This window comes from Antechinus flavipes, chromosome 2 (assembly GCF_016432865.1).
Source record: "Antechinus flavipes isolate AdamAnt ecotype Samford, QLD, Australia chromosome 2, AdamAnt_v2, whole genome shotgun sequence".
In the NCBI taxonomy this organism is placed as follows: domain Eukaryota; kingdom Metazoa; phylum Chordata; class Mammalia; order Dasyuromorphia; family Dasyuridae; genus Antechinus; species Antechinus flavipes.
In genome coordinates this window covers 653066378-653085008 of record NC_067399.1, presented here as the reverse complement: position 1 = coordinate 653085008, position 18631 = coordinate 653066378, and the positions used below count along the sequence as shown (strand labels likewise).

At 48.4% G+C, this 18631-nt stretch overlaps 1 protein-coding gene across 3 annotated transcripts in view; it reads left to right on the top strand.

Moving 5' to 3' along the window:
• The window catches only part of PEAK1 (pseudopodium enriched atypical kinase 1), a 254170-nt gene that overhangs the window by 216147 nt on the left and 19392 nt on the right, over nucleotides 1–18631 (top strand). For 2 of the 3 annotated variants that reach the window (XM_051982512.1, XM_051982511.1), the window contains exons 6-8: nucleotides 4432–4491; nucleotides 6943–7133; nucleotides 17409–18154. In XM_051982512.1, the coding sequence (XP_051838472.1) occupies nucleotides 4432–4491; nucleotides 6943–7133; nucleotides 17409–18154 (997 nt within the window). The remainder of the gene's footprint in view (nucleotides 1–4431; nucleotides 4492–6942; nucleotides 7134–17408; nucleotides 18155–18631) is intronic. The other variant, XM_051982513.1, reaches the window with a different exon arrangement.

Below are 18631 nucleotides of genomic sequence, written 5' to 3'. Positions count from 1 at the left end.
GATTGTTTACAAGGTGCTTTCCTTAAAATGCAACCCAGAGAGGGCATCTATTGTTTATTGTTCTTTCTTACAGGTGAGGAAACTTAAGCCCAGAGACCAAATCAGATCTGTGGCACTCTCCTAGACCCTAACTCTACTTGTCCATCTTGGGTAGTCAAAGGTCTGGCCTGTCTCACACCAACAAGAGACACATTTGTTTTTGCCACATTCTGTCAGATTTATTGAGTGGAAATTCATCAGTTTTTAGTTAAAGGTTAATCATAAGTATAGAATGGCTAAATAAGAAGCTTGAAGCTTTGTCTCAAAGATTCCAGAAGCCTAAAAAAGGGAAGACTCGGAGATAACGATCAGTGGATACAAGACTTTTCTGGCTGAGAATGCCAATAACTGGAAAAAGCTGAGAATTAAATTGATGACCTGGAAAATAAGATAGGATTAAGAAATGTCAGGTTGGTAGGAGGTCCTGGAGGCAAAGAGACAGGAAAAGATGGAGATTTTATTTTCCTTTTTAGTGAATTACAAAGGTGTTGGGATTTGATAACTCAGAACTCTCTACAGTGCATGTGCATCATGCATGTGATATTTCTGCAAAGGCCCATCCTTATAAACCTTCCACAAGAATATAAACACACACATATACACACATCTTGGAGTAAGAAATAGTTTTAAAATTAGGTTTAAAAGATATTTGAGACTAATTTAAAGGTTTCAGAATTTTTTTTCAAATTATTTTTTTTTTCACTATCTTTCCCTGAGATATAGCTGTTTAAAAGGAGTCTAAAAATGTGGATTTGGAAGGTTGTAGGTTGGCCTTGTGGGGAGGCTAAAGGTGTCTGCCCAATCCTAAAAGACATTCTTTCAGGCAATTTATAACCTGAAAGTGGTTAGATGTTAAGACAAGTAGAACCTAAATTGAGGAACAATTCAGAAATATAAAGGGCTTTAATCTTTCCTAATGTGGAACTTGATTTGCTTTTTTAAAATATGTTCAGATGTTTAACAGAATTTTTATGAAAATCTGTCTTGAATGAATTTGCCAGAAAAGGGGGGATTATTTTTATGAGATGGTATGGTGATTAATCCTACCACCTGGGTGAGCTTCCCGCAGGAGATTGCTTTTTGCAGCTTTGAATTATGTATGAATATTGCAAGGTGATGGGAGATAAAGTTACCAAGGGATTCATTTGTGAAAAAGACCAATCTGTAACAACATGATTGTTTCTGGGCAGCACCTTGACTATTTGTTCAACCATTTGAGTGAATGAATGAAGCCATGTGATATCACAGACAACTACCAGATATTAGCGGTAAATTCTTAATTTAATGAAAAGCTCATCAGAAGGGCATTTCTGAAGAGCCTTTCTAAGCCCGAGGCAACCCTGGGAAACTTGGATATCTGTAGGTAGAAAACAACAAGAACCAGTAGATGACGGGACACTGTGAAGAGTGGCAGACATAGGAAGGACTCGGGGGCAGGTCTTGGCCAAGAGCAGAGTCCTGGCGGGAAGGAGGACTTTCCATTTGCCTTTGTGTGACAGGATGAGAGGATGACTGGGTTTGGAGCCACAGGATCAGGGGTTGAAAGCTCACATTTGCCACTTGCTGCCTTTGGGGTTCAGGTCCAGGCCCTTCCCTCTCTGAGCCTCATTTCTGTATCTGTAAAAAATTAGGGCATTCTACCCAGTTCTAGAACCCTATGATCCATTTACAGGGCATTTTGTTAGTTTACTTCCATCTTTTTTTTTTTTCCTTTCTTTTTTTGGTAAGGCAATGGGTTAAATTTCTTGCCCATTTTCACACAGCTAGGAAGTGTTAGTGTCTGAGACCAGATTTGAACTCAGGTCCTCCTGATTCTAGGACCGGTTCTCTATCCACTGCGCCACTCAGCTGCTCCTGTCAGTTTACTTTCTAATGATCTTTAAGTAGCATAGCGTATGGTCCGACCTCCCAGTCTTGGGTTTCACTCCCTGGTTGGGTCCTCCCCGTTTCAGAGGAGCCTCGAATTCCTAAACCCCTTCAGAGGGTTTCCCTTCATGATGATCTGTGGATGAATCAGCCAAGCTCTGCTGACTCAGGTAGTAAAGTAAGAACACTTGAGACAAAATATCCTCCCAAAATTCTGTCCCACTTTCTCACACGTGTGCACAAAATCCATGGGAAAGAGAGCTTCAGCTTAGTGAGCACATGTGACAGAGAAGTAAGTCCCAACTCCTGAAACTCCTGGAATTCTCTTGTCTGCACCGTTTGCTGGGCTCAGTGGTAGCTTTTGCCTCGGCTCTTCCTAGCATTGTGACCTATAGCCGGTCCGTCCTTGGCTCCCAGTGCAGACAGTGCCCTAAACTGTTCCAGGGATGCTGCAGGGATCCCAGGGGGCAGGTGGAAAATCCTCTGGATCTCCAGAGGTCCGAGTGACCTTCTTTAACCATACGCAGAGAGGGACAGAGAAGCTGAGGTCAGAGCTCAGGCGTTCTCCTCTCAGTCCAAGCAATGCCTTCTCAGAGATGGTTTTCTCCCTTTTACTAGACTTCCAGCCCCCAGCATGACAAATTCTGGAATCTTCTGTGCTTTGTTTTCAGTTAATTCGATGGCTCATCAGAATCATCTCAGCACAACCAGCCCTTTTCACACTTAATTGGAAGGCTTTTGATTTAATTCAATATAGACCTGTTCCTGGTTAAGATGCTGGCACTTTAGGTAGGGAGGGTAATTCAGTTGTTTTACTTAGTCAACACCATCCTTCCAGTTGAATATTATCTCTGAAACACACACACATACACATTGCATTAATGTCAGGACCTCACCCACTCCCCACTAAAAAAAATTGTAGTAGGCAAATGACAGAAGACAACATGGAACCAGCAGTGCCAGATGCTGCTGGGGGCCCCAGGAGGCGAAGACTAAGAAAAGCTATTACATTCACACGGGTGACCGTGGGGAAATCCATTTTAGGCAGTTCCTGGGAATGGTGGCCAAATTACAGGGGACCGAGAAGTGAGTGGGAGATGACAAAGGAAACAAGGAAATAGCATTTTCTAAGGGTTGGTAGTGAAAAAAGAAAGGTTTGGGGGGGATTTTGTTTTGTTAAGAATGGAAGAGATGTGAATGTATTTTTAAGCCACAGGGAAGTTGCCACTGAATAGCCACAGGAGAGTTTGAAAATCTAGGGAGGAATGAAGGCAAGAGTGTGGAGGTGGAATGGGCTGAATCCCAGAGATAAAAGGGATGAGCAGAGAGAAGGGTCACTTCATCTAGGAGGACAGCAAAAGAGAGAATAGAGACTTCTGAAGTAGCCCTCCTTTGGACTCATCGTCTTGCTGTGTATTGGGTTTCTTAGAACCCTCTTGTTTGATTGTAAACTCTTGGAGGACAGACATTTATTTTCTTCATCTTCATCATTCAGTACATCCCCAAGTATTGAGCACTGGGTTTTTACACATGGTATTCACTACTAGTTGTTTGAATTAAGTAGGATTAGATTTATCTGTCTCTGGATTCTTTTCCAAGAAAGATTTGAGGGCCACTTTGTTAATGAATAATGCTATTTTTATGAAACATCATTTTATTATCTTGGATGCCTTATAGATTTTTAGATAAGCATTTATTAAGTGATTACTATTACCAGGCATTGTGCTAAGTCATGGAACAAAAATATAAGGAAGGAAGGGAATCCCTTCCCTCAAGGAGCATACATTCTAATGGGGGAAGGGGTGGGTAGGTAGGGTTCTGTTTCTATATAGTACAGAAAAGACTCCTCCAAAATTAATAGATTGCCTAAAATGCATAAAGCTCCTGACAGTTCAAAATGAAAAGTTAAGATTCTTGGTTTCTTTATCCCTGCTGCTTTTCTTTTTCTCTTGTTGCTGGGCAGTGACTCTGCTGAATGCTGTGTGATCCTGCTGTCAGTACTCTGTTGATTTTGATGATCTACATGTTTCCACATCTAAGCTCGAGCTCCCCAAACCTCTCTCTCTCCCCGCTCCCCTCTGTGTTATGGTCATACAAAGAATCCTTCTTTCCTCAAGCTCTCCTGTATCATGGCTGCACTGAAAGCATTCCGCCCTGTCTTTAGCTACTACTCTTACTGTAAACACATAGTTAAAATCTCAGCAGCCATGAGAAAAAGTTGGGTGATGTTACTTTCATGAGCTTTGGGTGGTTCATTGGTTCCAAACGAAGATCCTGTTAATGGACTGGCTCATCCACCTGGGCCCCACTTCAGATGAATCTGTGAGAATTAATCAGCGCCATGGCAGCGTCACTTCCTCTTCTGAAGTTCTCACAGTGGTTGGCCCAGTTCCCAGGCCCTGCCCCGAAGGTAAAGGTAAGGGTGCAGCAGGTGACATCACCCCACAGAATTCAGGCCTCTTGCTTGTAGCTCGCCAGACCTCAGTAAGATCAATGGCTCACAGACTCTCTGAACATGATTAACAGACTCAAGAAGGCCCTGAGAGAATTTCCTCTAATGGGGAATTGTGTGAGTGAGTACAGTGGGTGAGTCTTTCTTGATTTTTTCCTGCTCCTGTGTTTGGTAGAGCACTTGAGAACCGGTGCTTGTGCTGCATGTGTGTGGGAATGAGCCTGCCGGGAAGGAAGGAGCCTCTCAGGCTGAGGCCTGTGTCAGGCAGCTTAGGGGCTTCTCATGCCAGCAGAGCGGTGGGCACATTGGCTTCCTTCACAGCCCCCAGGTCCCATGAGTAAAGCAGAACAGCAGGGACCCAGCCAGCTGTGAGGATCCTAAAAAGGTTTTGACTTCTGTTCGCAGGGAGAAAAGAGATGGAGCATGAGGGGACCTCATGTCACCTTTTTGGGACCCTCTAAAGCTGGCCCACAGTTGGAAGAAAAATATCTGGGGCATTTAGAATTATCTTTTTTTATGGCTGCTATTTTCTTTTTTTAAATCACCCTGTTTGCTGCTTTTTAATTAGAAATGTTTTGCTTTAATTCTCATATCCAACAAAAGAGCATTTTTGTAGACAAATGACACTTTTTGGTTTGAAGCATGTCAACACTAATCTGTGACCCACAATTCTGACTTGAAATCACCTGAAATGTTGTCTTTTTGAAATGCCACATGGACCATTGTTTACTAACATGTTTCTGTAGGTCCAGTTTGTATCAACTAGCATGGAATACTCCAGGTAGGGAAGCAGAGGCTACACATCTCCAAGTTAGGTGGAAGTTCATGTTGTGGTCAAATTAGGGACACTTTTTGGGGTAGAAGAAGGCTTATTTCTTCAAATTGTAAGCTCAAGAGGGGATAGATGCCAAACTGGAGAGATCTTTAAAGACCTTCTAGACCAGCCCTGTTGTTTAACAGATGAGGAAATAGGCCTAGAACCATGACCCGGTATGCTTGCAGTCCCTCGGGCGGCCATCAGAGTTCAAACCCTTGTCTTCTGATGCTCCTTATAATGAAGCTCTTTCCAACGAACCGTTCTACCACGTGTTCTGTTTGTTTTAGTTTAATGGTCCCCCCATTTAAAACAGACTTTGCATAAAGCTCCATCACATAAATTAGCCCATTTGGCGGGGGCCTCCTTGTTCAAAGCCGTACTTGTAAGAAGTCACTGATGACTCTGTTACAGGCTCCCCGTGGGAATGGGGGGGCCGTTCCCCGCCTTCTCCAGGGGGCCTTATGCTCACGCACAATTTCTAAATCCCTGGCTCACTTCCAGTGGGGGGTGGGGAGTGGGTGCAGCTGCTTCTGCCATGCTGTGAAATTATATTTTTGAATATCTGTAGCCAAGAGACTTCAAGGCATATTTTTCTGTCTTAGCACGTGAATATTTTCATTAGTGAAAAACTGATGGGAAGGAACTCCTTGCCCCTCGGAATTGCTCTTTCAAACACCTAAGTGATATGAGCTTCACCACGGAAGGCTAGACAGAAATCTATTTCCTTTTAAGGATATCTCCTCAAAAAAGGGCTCACAAGCACCCTCGTTAGTTACTGCTGGTGGACAAGCTGAAGTAGCATGGAAGGGTGTGTGTGTTCCTTGCTCCTACCTTTCATCTCCCCAGAAAATAGAACGGGGCCAGGATTCGGACATCTAACTGTGAAATGTCCGTGGAGAAGATGGCTTTTAAAGGCCTCTCAGAACTTGTGGCTCTGTAACCTTCCCCTCTGACTGGAACAGCTGAGGGTTCGGTTTTTCTCTTAAACTGTGCCAGCTAAAACTGAGTGTGGGAGAAGGAGCCCGCCCCTGCCCAAATCTGCCAGGTCAGCCCCTTCCCCGCCGCACACATGGCAGGCTCTCCAGGGCGCAGGTTGGGGTGGGGACAGGAAGCAGGAGCTGCCCGTGGATGCGCCGGGCGAGGCGGGAGAGCAGGATCTCCCTGGCAGGCGTACAGCTCTGTGTGGGGAAGCAGCGTCAGGGCCCCGGACGGGAACTGCCCAGCGCGGGGCAGGGCAGGAGCTCTCTGCTCTTTCAGAGAGAAGCTTTTAGGTGCCCTTAAGATCAGGTGTCATTTGCAGTCATCTGAAGGCCTGGCAGAGAAATTAGACTCTTTCTGCTCGGTCCTAGAGGACAGAACCGAGACCAGTGAGTGAAAATGAAAGCAAAGCAAATTTCTACAGACTGAAGCAGGAACTCAGTGGCCCCGCCGCTCTCTGGCGGGGGCCTGGGCTGCCTTTTAAGCAGGTGTCCAGACAGGCCGAATGGCCTCGGGCAGTGACGTTGTGGACCAGGTTCCTGCTCCAGGTGAACCTGGGCCACCTCGGGGACCCCTCAGCCAGGGCGTCTGTGGCCCCGGCCTTCCTCGGGCGGCTCCCTGCCGCCCCCTCCCCAGCCCAGACAGACGCATTTCTCGGCAGCTACAGCCGCAGTTTTGGGTGGGCCCATTTCTTTGGGGGGGGGGGGCCTAGATAAAGACCGTTTTCTTTGGGTTGTGGATGATTTCAGAGACCGAGAACCTGGTGTGACCATGACCTTGTTTGTTTCAGTCACGTGCCCCACGAAGGGACGGTAGAGGGGCCTCCTCGCGTTCCCAGAACGACTCCCGTGAAGGAGGGCGGCAGCAATGCGGCGGGCGCGCCAGCCCTGCCCCCCCACACCCCAGAGAGGGAAGAAGGGAAGGAAGAGGCCTCAGACCCTTCCGACGAAAGCCCCTGTAGTGCCACGTACAGTAACCTGGGTAAGTACCCGCGGAGGGCGAGCGCGAGGGGGCCTGGCCCTAAGGGCACATCCTCAGCCGGGGGGGCGGAGCGGAGAGGCAGCTCCTTGTATGATGGCAGGAGCCCCGGAGGAGCCCACCGCGTGCCAGGCCCCGGGGTAACGGAAGGGAAGGAGCTGCCAGCGGCCCGCACACGGGAGCTGGGGCGCACAGCGGGCACACGTGTGAAGGGCCTAGGGAGAGGCTCCTTTCTGAGCCGAGGCCGGGTGGGCAGGGGGCTGCCCGCCTTCTGTGGGAGGCGTCCCTCCTTTTCTGCTCCCGTGTGTGTGCTTGAGGCTGGCAGAGGGTGTTCTCCCAGTGAGCCGATAGAGGGCGTATCACAGGCGCCGCTGTTGGCGTGGGCGTCCCCCGCCCGGGCCCTTACAGCCCCATCTCAGGCAGTCTGTAGCCCGCCACGATGGTGAAACATCACCGCCCTGTGGCCAGCCTCGAGGTGCCCGGCCGCGCGCCTCAGCGCGCTTTCTCACCGCGCCGGCGCCGCGCCCTGACTTGGGGGAGGGCTTCCGGCGTGAGCACTCCCTCCAGCACAGCCCTTTGGAAGCCGGGCTCCCCTCCACCCCCAGGGAGACTTCAGGGCTGGTCTCCGTGGCACCGGCCTGCTTTAAAGCTGCTTAAAACCTGCGAGATCAGGGATCCTGCCCAGCAGTGTTTCCTTTGGGCGCGCTGATCCTCAGTCACTTCATCCATCGTCTTTGGGCTCCAAGATGGCTTCCAGCCTAATGATAGAATGTCACTTTAATCAGACCTTCCACGTTGTCCCCATGTTTCTAAGCCTATCTCTAACTGTCTGGGAGAAAAAGCATCGCGTGTTTCTGCGGTGACATATTGTGTTTCTTTATCAGCCCACGAGATCAGGCGTCCATAATGACTCTGAGTCTGCCAGCAGCAAGCAGGCCTTTCCCCCTTCCCAGCTCAGCAGCCCGGCCGGGCCCCGTCCTCCGCCTCGCTCTGCTCCTTTAAGGAGAGAGTCGTGCTCCGAGCCCGGCAGCCCCCCCCCAGAAGAAAGGTGCAGGGACTTCAGGAAAGTGACGCCTCCCTCTGGCGGGAGAACAAGCCTTCAGCGAGCAGACCGGAAGGAAAAGGCTGCCACGAGGCAGAGGGGAGCCCCCACGGTGCCCCAGAATGCTCGGGGCTGAAGACCAGACCGGACACCGCGGGGAAGGAGGCTGTGGCTCCTCGGGGCCGTGAGGCAGGAGCACCCCCGGGAATGGGCAGAACGGGGCGGGGAGGGCGCGGCCCGCCGGGGCCACAAACACGGAGCTTCGACTTCCCGGGGAGCGTCACAACCACTGCCATGTAAGGAGAGGACCAAGAAAAACCCAAAAAGCATCGCGGAGGCCAGGCGTGGGCCGGCGAGCCAGTGCCCGTGGGAGCTGAGCTAGTGTGCTCACTGTTCCTCAAAGCCAAGGCAATTTAGAAGCCATGATTAGGGACGTGGCTCTTGAGAGTAAGATCTTTATTTCTGGAACAACAATGTTGCATGTAGTTTTCTCCCTTCTTCCATTTTAATTTAAAGCCCTTTTGATTACATTTTCAACACGTCCCGTATATGTATACACTTTGGGGATGTATATGTGTATGTTAGTATGATGCGTGTAAGTGTGTGTGTGACCCCATGAATATCACTGCATTTCAAGATGAAACCTCTGGCTGGACTATGGCTTTGGAACATATATGTATATATTTATTTATTAAGGAGATACATTCAGATGAGGAAATCCAAGCACAGAAAGGGGGATAGGAGTTAAGAGTATTTTAATTTGCCTTAATTATACTTTTATCCTTCTAAGAAATGTCAGAAAGCCAAAGGAGGAGATTCCATATTAGATCTGATTCTTACCAGTGGCTCCTGCGACTGGTTTCAGGAGTGGAGACGATAGGACTTTGAGAGGCAGCGACTACATCTTAGAATGTGTGATAGAGAAAGAGATGGAAATCTGGAACAGTCTTACTTATATTCCAAGTTTGGGGAGAAAAGGTCTGAAAGCAGAAGGAAGATAGAATCTGCTGAATTCAGCCTAGGAAGAGGTAGAAAACTCTTAGGAATCAAATTGTAAGGACAGAGAGAAACCACTTCGTGAGTAAGGAAAGGGAGAGATGGCCAAAGATATCACGGTAGATGCACAAGGGAACTCGCCAGTCAGAATTTAAACTTGGTTAAATAGAAATAAATAAAAATAAAACTTGGCTTGTAGATGTGAGGGACCAGAGATCAAAGATCTCAAGTGTAATGAAGGTAAGGAGGGAAAAAGAAGCCAGGAAGGAAATTTATCAGTACTACATCTCAAATTCTACTGTAAATCAATAATTTTTCAAAAGTTTTTACACAAATAATAGTAGAAATTAGAAAGTGACCAGGTAATTTTGGGGGAAGAAATCTCTGCAATAAGCTTCTCTGATAATGATCAAATGAGATAATATTTATAAAGCATTTAGGACAGTGCCTAACCCACAATAGGCACTATATAAAAACTTAACCTCCCTCCTCCCTTCCTCTTTCCTCCTATTCAAGAAATAAGGATCTGGTTTAAATTTACAAATATTAAGATCCATTCCCCAACAGATAAAATGGTCAAAAGATTTGAACAAGTAATTTTCAAAGGAAGAAATGCAAGCTATTCAATATCTTTATGGGGAAAAGTTCTAAATCATTAATAATTAGAGAAAGATAAAGTCTCTTTAAGCTTCCTTTTCACAGATTAGCAAAAGAAAAAGAAAAGAAAATGACAAATGTTAGATGGACTATAGGAAAATAAGTATGTTAGTACATTGTTAGTGGAGCTGTTAAAGAGGTCCAGCCATTCTAGAAAGCAATTTGAAATCTGCTCCAAAAGTTACTAAAATGTGTGTGACCTCTGACTAGCTATACCACTACTAAACCTATACCCAAAACTACCAAAAACAGGATAAGGATCTTTATGGATAGCAATATTTATAGCCACTCTTTGTGATAACTAGAAGTTAGAAACTAAGAGGATTTCCCTTTATTGAGGAATGACTAAACAGATTGTGGTATATGAATATCACGGAATATTATCATACCATAAGAAATTATGAAGCGGATGTTTTCAGAGGAAACTGGGAAGACCTGTATGAAATGATGCAGACTGAAATGAGCAGTACAAGGAAAACAATTTATGCTAATGTTAATAATATTATATGGGAAGAAACAACTTTGAAAGAATACACTGATCAGCGCAATGATAAACCATGATTGCAAAAGAATGAACATGAAACATGCCATTGCCTCCTGTCACAGAGGTGACAAATTTAAAACAGAGAGAGGAAATGTAAATTTAGGATCTGGCCAATACAGAATTTCACTTTGCTGGGTTACATAATGATGTAGTGAGGGCTTCCTTTTTTATTAGCTCAGTGGTGGGAGTTGTACTAGGAGGGACAGATTAATTTTTCTATTGATCATAGGATATGCCATTTTTATTTCAGCATAATTTGTTGCTTTGCAGTAATGTTCCTCCGAATTAAAAATCAGACACCGAACCAGATGCAAGAGAGAAATAGTGAAAAAACACTAACCATCTTGCTACCAAAAATGGCTATACTGAGGGTCTGTGATAATATTACTTTTGTTTGGAAGAAATTTAACATACTTGTTAGAAAAAAAATGTGTCAAATGCCCAGGATTTTAAAAAGATACCATTTGCATTTTTTAATTGATATGTTATATAATAAACTTAATTGTTTTGAAATGCAAATTGAAAAGTTAAAAGCAAGGGCAGGTAACAGAAATGGAATACAAAAAGGTGAACACCATCTTCTAAGAAGAGAACTATAGCTTCAAAATCAGAATGAAATGAAAATGGCAAACAAGATTGGGAATAACCAAAACGGGAGGGGCTTTTTTAAAGCTGTCTTGGGAGAAAAAGGAAGAAGTGCCCCAGAAACCTGAAAGTCCCCTTTAGCTTGGAATTCACCCATAGGCCTCTCCCGTAACTAGACTAGAAAGGACGGTACCAAAATGTTCTCAAGATATAAATAACCAAGATAAGTTAGGAGGGCTGAGAGTATTCCTAGCTGTTCCTGGGTCTCATCACCAGAGCCAGCTCAATCCATACTGTCAGTGATCTCCAAGAGAAGATAGGAACAGGACTGGAGAAAAGCAAATGAGTCTACAAACTAAAGGTCAGTGAGTTTAATTCTTTGGTTCTCCAGAATTTGCTAAAACATGTCACATGAACACAAAGAAAAGGAGACGGTGGTCAGGATGAATACGAAGGCTTCATCCAGATCAAGCCCTTTCCTTTTCAGAGGAGGTTTCTAACCTGATAAAGCAGGGGAATGCAGCAGCTCTGTCGGCTTAGAATTGAGTAAAATTTTTGACAAATCTTCATCTTGTTCTTTTAAGAAAAATGAAAGGATGTGGGCTAGACAGTAGTGTAATGAGATGGATTCCAAGCTGATTGAATGTGAGGAGTCATTCATTCATGGCTCCATTTCAATATGTGCTGATGTCTCCAGTGGAATGCCCAGGGATTTGTGGTTGATACTGTGCTCTTTAATATTCTATCAGGCACAGATGGCACGCTTATCAAATTTGCAAATAACACAGCTTGAAGGGAGACTTGGAGTACCAAGTCAGGATTCAGAAATGTCTTTTTAGATAAACTTGGGGAAAAAGAAGTTCACCTGAAAAGTCTCTTGGGGGTTGAGTAGTCTGTGACAACTCAGAACAATAATGCATTCTCAGGCCACGCCAGGCGAGGCAGAATGTTCAGGGCCATGGGAGAGGCAGGTTCACCTAAAGTATTAGGATTATTTCAAAGTGACATCTTCTAGGAAGGATATTAATAAACTTGAAAGCTTCCAGAGGAAACAGCCACAGTGTGAAGGTGCATAAGATGACGCCATTTGTAGATGAGTTAAATGTCTTTACCTGCAAAAGACCGTACTTAGGAGCCTGGAAAAGCTGTCACATGGAAGAGACCTGAAGATGTGGAGGAGATAAGGATATTATTTTAGAATACCATCTCGTGTCAAAGTTAAGGGAGGGTGAAAAAAGATTGTAATGGAAGCATTGGAGCGTGAGAGCACTTTAAAGAAGGCTTGGGAAGAGACTCAATTAGGAAAGGTCATTTTACAAGTGTTTGAGAATGGAAATGGAAGAATAGAAGAAAATTGGATAGGATCTGCAAAGATTTTTGTAACAAACTTGATATCGTCAAAGACAATAGAACTACCACCCTGCCTGGGTTTTGGTCCAGCTCCATCTGGGCTTCCAGAAAGTAGAGATGGCATGAAAGAAAGCAAAGGGAGGGCGAGAGATTCGGTGAATGCCATCATCTACCGACTTCTGTGCATGAAATGGTTACGATAATTGTTTACGTATAGGCTGCCCTTCCCAAGGATGTGAAACAGGAACAGGCAGGCTTCTTTACAAGTGATGTTCCATAATAAACCACTTTGGCTATCAAGAAATTGATGGATAAGCTGCCACGTTTACTTTTGAGTGATTTAAAAAATAATAATGATGGATTTGATAGAGCAAAACACCAGCTTTCTAGGGTGATTTGAGGTTTTCTCCAGAAGGTCAAAGGAGCTTAATTCTAGAGCCAGAAGGGACATTGGGAGAGGCAGTTGAGTCTGATCTTCCCGTTGTATGGATTAGGAAACTAAGTCAGAGTTGTTCAGTACCACACAAATTAAAACCCAACTCCTCCTAACTCTGAGTCCAATGGTGCCGTATTTACTGTGACAAAATACACATGGCCCATAGAGGAATCAAACCCATAACCTGGGTCTTACCAAAACTAGCTTATCCATACCTTCAAATTATTGACGATTCCTTTATCCAGTAAAGCTTCAGACAAGGAAACATGGGCTTGCCGTGGGTGATTGTCTCGCCTATGAAGGAGGGCCAGCAGAGTGCCCAGGTTGGAGAAGTGACTCCATTCCCAGCGAGCTGCTCCACCCACACAGCATGCCAGGGAAATGGGTCAGTGTGCTGGCTGGACTTGAGAAGTCATGCCTTATTCACTGGGAGTAATTCAGGTGTTTGTTGCCAAGCTCGGTGGGTCACCCAAGCACCTTCCTTTTTCCACATAGTCGGGAAGGAGGAAAGCTTGGAATGAAAGTAAGCAGAACTCCACCACCATTTCTTGGTCCTAATTAGGTAGCCCTTCCCGGCCTCAGGGTGACCGAGGCTCCTTGTGGGAGGAACCCAAGGGTGGTGGGCCCACATCTTAGTGTACACACCTATGCATATGAATGCACACACGCACACATACACGCAATTTCTGATTTTCATTTAACATTTCAGGAAATATCCTTAGCACAAAGCTGCTTAAACAGCAGATGACAACTCCATCTGGGGTCTCATCACTGAATGTGGTGGTCATGAAATTATGATTTATTATCAGTAAATGTTTGATTTGTATGCTTGTTTTATATACCTGTGTACCCAGGCCATGTAAAAATTTCTCAGATAGACTTTGTGAATGGAAAACGTTTAAGAAGCCCTGTTCTAGCATTTGTGCTGACTCCCTCACTGGCACTTTATGTTGCCATTCTTCATATAATGTGATGCATTATGTGTGCCTTTAATCTGCTACAGAATCCATCAGCTCCGTTCAGGAAGTGCCTAAGTCTCATCTATATTCCATGGACTCCCACCCAGGAACCTCACACAGTACCCCACAAATTATAGGGATTTAATTAGATTTATTGGGGGAAGGAGTGGGTAATTATCATGGCTTACCTAGAGTCCACTTCCTAGTGTGTAAACAACTTGATTTCCAAAACTGGTTATTTCCTTACTGTTAATTTCTCTTGTGCTAATGTTCTAGTAGGCTCCAAGAGCCCTGGTCATTCTTCCCAACGCCATCCTGCTAGGGGTAATTCTGAACAGCCTTTGGTTTCTGGGAGCGAGTCTCTCGGTTTCTCCTGCCACTCAGAGCTTTGCACAGGGGCCTGCCTCTTCACAAGGAAAGGGAGAGGGATGGTGATAAAGGAGCTGCTTCTATCTGAAATGATTCCTTTTTATTAAAAAAAAAAAAAATCTACAAAAGGCAAGATCTGCAGCACAATGTAGCCTTTGTCTTCAAAGCGACACCAAAATGGAGAGTGTTCAATGTTACACGAGGCCTGTAGAAAGCTGAGTTTTTGGACTGGCTCCATAGGCATGAGAGGAATGTGCAGAGGTGAGAGTTTAAAATAAAAACAGCTCCAAAGCGAAGCACTGAAAATGCTGATCCAGATGGTTGGAATTCATTTGGAAGAACTCGCCTTTCTTAGGGGAAAAAGGCTTGGGGGCTTGAAGAACTTCCTGACCTAATAACAGAAGCTGTGGGCTTGGGAAAGTGGTTTTATTTGGAGCAAAAAATCTGCCATCCCTCACATCCCAGACTGCTCTTAGGGGTCACTCACTGCTGCCTACAAAGCAAGGAAACTGGCATTTATTTCCCACCCTTGTTCTGGACTATCCCTTTGGTTACACAGCATAGCAGGGACTGTTGGTCGAGAAATAGTCTGTTCACGTTCAAGGATCCCAGGCAGGCCAGCAAAAGTCTGACAGCTTTGGGTTCATCTCAGCCACAGAGTATCACACACACAGAAAAGAACCCAGGCTCTTCTTGAACTTCTTTCAGTCAGCATCTCTGCTGCTCGTTACTGGCCGGCCTTTCCATCTCTCAAAGCCCAGGCTCACTAGATATTCAAGAATGGAGACTTGTCTCTCCGGGAATAACCTGTACTTCTCTCATCTCCCAGAAGCCCAGACATGGAGAGGGCTCATGGATCCCGTGGGGAGACCCAGTCCCTCCAGGAAGTGGGCTGGACGACTTAGCGAATGCCATCCCCCTCTTTCCCTTTGGGATTCCCGGGCAGCAGGGGTGGGATCTCCAGGCGTGCGAGTTCCTGTTCAGTCAGCTGCAGGGCGCTTCCTCCTACAGCCCACATGCTTTTAATAACGGGTCACTTCCAGCCCCACAGAATCCTCTATAATAGAGCTCCCCATATTGTCAAAAAATACGGGCGCCTTTCAGGAGGGGGCTGGGAGATCTTCCGCTCCCTGTGCAGATTGTGGCCGTTTACAAGCCCTTTGCGGTGAAACGGAATGCGTTGTTGTAATTACCAGCGAGTCTGTGGGGGGTGGCCTGCCTTGGTTCAAGGGGCCATTGTGCTGCATTATCCCTGGTCGCTTCTCTTTGTTATTTGGTTCTCTGGGAGCCATTTGCTGAGTCTGTGGGACCCATAGGAGCGGCGCTGTGCCCCCGGATCGATTACACGATGTCTGTAGCATCTCCGTGTGCCCTCTTTGCCCGCCCCGGCCAGTGAGTCTGGGAGCTGCTGGTGGCTGGCGGCGTGTTCTTCCAGGGAGAAGCCGGGTCCTTGTGGGCCATGGCTGTTCTGTAGTCGAGGTGGAAACGGCCTGCCAGCTTCTGCCTGAGGTAGATGAATGATCTCTGTGGGCATTAATGTCTTAAAGTCATTTCTCAAAGATCATAATTTATTTACCCCAAAAGACGAAAAACAACCACTTGGAGCGGCAATTTAGTGCGACTGCTGCAGAACCCTACATCATTAGGACCGTCGGGGTCAGAGCCGGAACCCTGTGGTATCTGCTCCTCCATCCCCCGTAGAAGCCAGAAAGGCGGCTGGTGGCAGAGGACAGGGCAGGTAGCCTGGAATTCTGGTCTCCGACAGCCTGCCTCAGTTTCCTCAGCTGTCGTGCAGGGATAAGCATGGCCCCTGCCTTGCGGAGCGTCTCTGTAAAGCAGTCAGAAGCACCTAGCACATGCTTTGTGCCCATCTGGGGTTTTCTTAGCAGAAATACTGGCGAGCTTCGCCACTCCTTCTCCAGCCCATTTTTACAGATGAGGAAACTGAGGCAAATGGGGTTAAATGCATTGCCCAGAGTCACACAACTAGCAAATCTTTGAGGTCACATTTGAGCTCAAGCCTCCCTGACTCTGGGCCCATTGTTGGGTCCACTCCACTCCTCTCTGCTCCCACGTCTGACCACAGTATATGTTATATCGGTGTTCTTTCCCTTCCCCAAAAGGGACTGGGGGCAGCCACTGCTTTGGGAAGAATGGACATGACCGTGGGAGCCCTTAGAACCCCTAAGAGCCATCCGAGATCACCTGTCCCAGCCCTCCCGCTTTGCAAACGAGGAACCCGAGCCCAGAAGCCAGGTCCAGAGTGTGACTCCTACGTCTCCTCCCTGACTGGCACCAGACCCGCCAGGGCGCTTGGCGCACACACATGTAACACGCGCTCACGTGGGCGTCCAGCCCGTCCCACACGCACATGCGCAGTCTTTGTGGCGAAAGACCCCCGTGTCCGCGCTCCTGCTCCCAGCACTGGGGAGGGTTTAAAATGGCAGTTTTGAGGGACTGGAGGGCTCGAGTCCTGTTGCTCTGGTAACTGCAGTCCTCATCCCGCCTCTCCTTCCCTCGGGTTCGTTTCAGGCCCCAGGCCCAAAGCGCTGACAGGGCTCGCTCTGGCCGCAGCCCCTCGGCCCTTCTCTGTTCAGCTCCAGACCTGCCCGAGGCTGCCCCCCGGCCTCCCAGCTCAGACTCCACCCGCCTAACGCCCAGCTCATCACCTTCCCAGACCTGCCCTTCCTTCTCCTGTCTCTTGTCTCCTGTACGCGGAACCTAGAAATTATCTTTGGCTCTTCTTCCCCAACCTCTCATAACCGCTCATTTAGGGAGGGAGCTCTTCCACTTCCAACCTCCCCCGGCCGCCCCCTCTCCACGGGTGGCACTGACTGCCCCTGCCCCCTCGGCAGCCTCCTCGGGGAGCTCTCCCTGCGCCTCGGTCCGGCCTTCCGTGGGCGCCCCTCGGCGACGGGATCTTCGGGGCACCCTCTTCCAGGTCAGACTCTTGCTGAGATGTAAAGCCTTGTGTAGTCTCCCCCCCCCCCCAGCCAGGCCCTGCACCCTCCCCCTCACTGCTCTGGGCCTTGACTGCCCCCTTCCCCTTTTGCCTGAAGATTTTTTCCGCACAATTTAAATGGGGAAAATCTCGGTTCTAGCAGGAGTTCTAGATTAAAAGCAAGGGGAACCGACTCCTCTCTGAATACAAGCACAGCCCTTCCCTGGGAGAGGCGCGGAATACGCCTTGGTACTTGCCATCTCCTCCGTCACAAAGCAAGTGAGCACGATGGGGGCGTCTCTGTCAGAGCGGGCCCCGCTTTCCCGGCTGGGCCCCCAGGTCACAGGGCCCCTAAGTGCTTTTCCTCTTGATCATGTTTTGTGTTATTCTTTTCAACAGGGCAATCCAGAGCCACCATGATCCCCCCCAAGCACCCTCGCCAGCCAAAGGGGGCCGTGGATGACGCCATTGCTTTCGGGGGAGCCCCAGAGCAAGAGGTGGCCCGCCCCTCCCAGGCCACGCCACCCCCCCTGCCAAAGAAAACCATCCTGAGGGCCAACACGGAGCCTCTGCCCAAAGACCTGCACAAGTCCCTGGAGAACAGCCTGTGCCTCCTGGCCAACCCCACCTACGACATGGAGGCCCACTGGGACGCCAGCAGCGCCGGCTCCTCCCTCAGCTACGAGCTCAAGGGCCTGGAGAACGAGTCCTGCGACTCGCTGGACAGGGCGCTGCCCAAGGACAGGCGCGCCAGCACCACGGCCCGCAGCGCCTCCAGCCTGACCGCCCTGGGCGCCAGGGAGCGCTTCTGCACCAGCACCGAGTCCCTGACGGGCCGGCGGGGGCCTCAGGGCAAGCTGGGCCGGAGCGCCCCCAAGCCCCAGAGGACGGTGCTCTACCGCGGCATCGAGAACCGGGAGGAGGTGGTGGGGAAGATCCGGAGCCTGCACAGTGACGCCCTGAGGAAGCTGGCTCTCAAGTGCGAAGACCTCTTCATGGCCGGGCAGAAGGACCAGCTCCGCTTTGGGGTGGACAGCTGGTCCGACTTCCGGCTGACCAGCGACAGGCCCTGCTGCGAAGCCGGCGACGCCGTCTACTACCCGGCCTCCTACGCCAAAGACCCGCTCACCAGCTACGCCGTCAAGGTAAGGAGGCCGCCCCAGGGGGCCCGGGAGGGAGGACTCTGGCCCTCAAGCAGCATCCTAAAGGAAGAGAAGGGGCGAGGGGGGAAGGCGCCCCGGGCGTGGGGCTAGCCAGGGCAAAGGCCCGGAGACAGGAGGTGGAGGCGCATGTGTGTGTCCCAGAGAGAAGCTTTCAGAGCTGAACAGAAGAGCCCGTGTGTAGCCCAGAGCGGAGGCCACAGGTCAGACCTGTTCCAGCATAAGGAGGGGGACCTGTGTTGTGGGGGCCCGTTGGGGGAACATTACAGTGATGTAGGTAAGAGCTGTGAGAGCCTGGCTGTGGGAGGGATGAGGGAAGGCTGGGTGGGGAGGAAGGAGAACAGGCTTCAGCCCTCGAGCACGAGGCCTTCAGGGGACCTAGAAATGGCAGGCGATGGCGGCCGAGGCTGGGCGCCCTTTGTGTCCTTCTGCAGACCTAGTCACAGAACGGCGAGCGGAGCT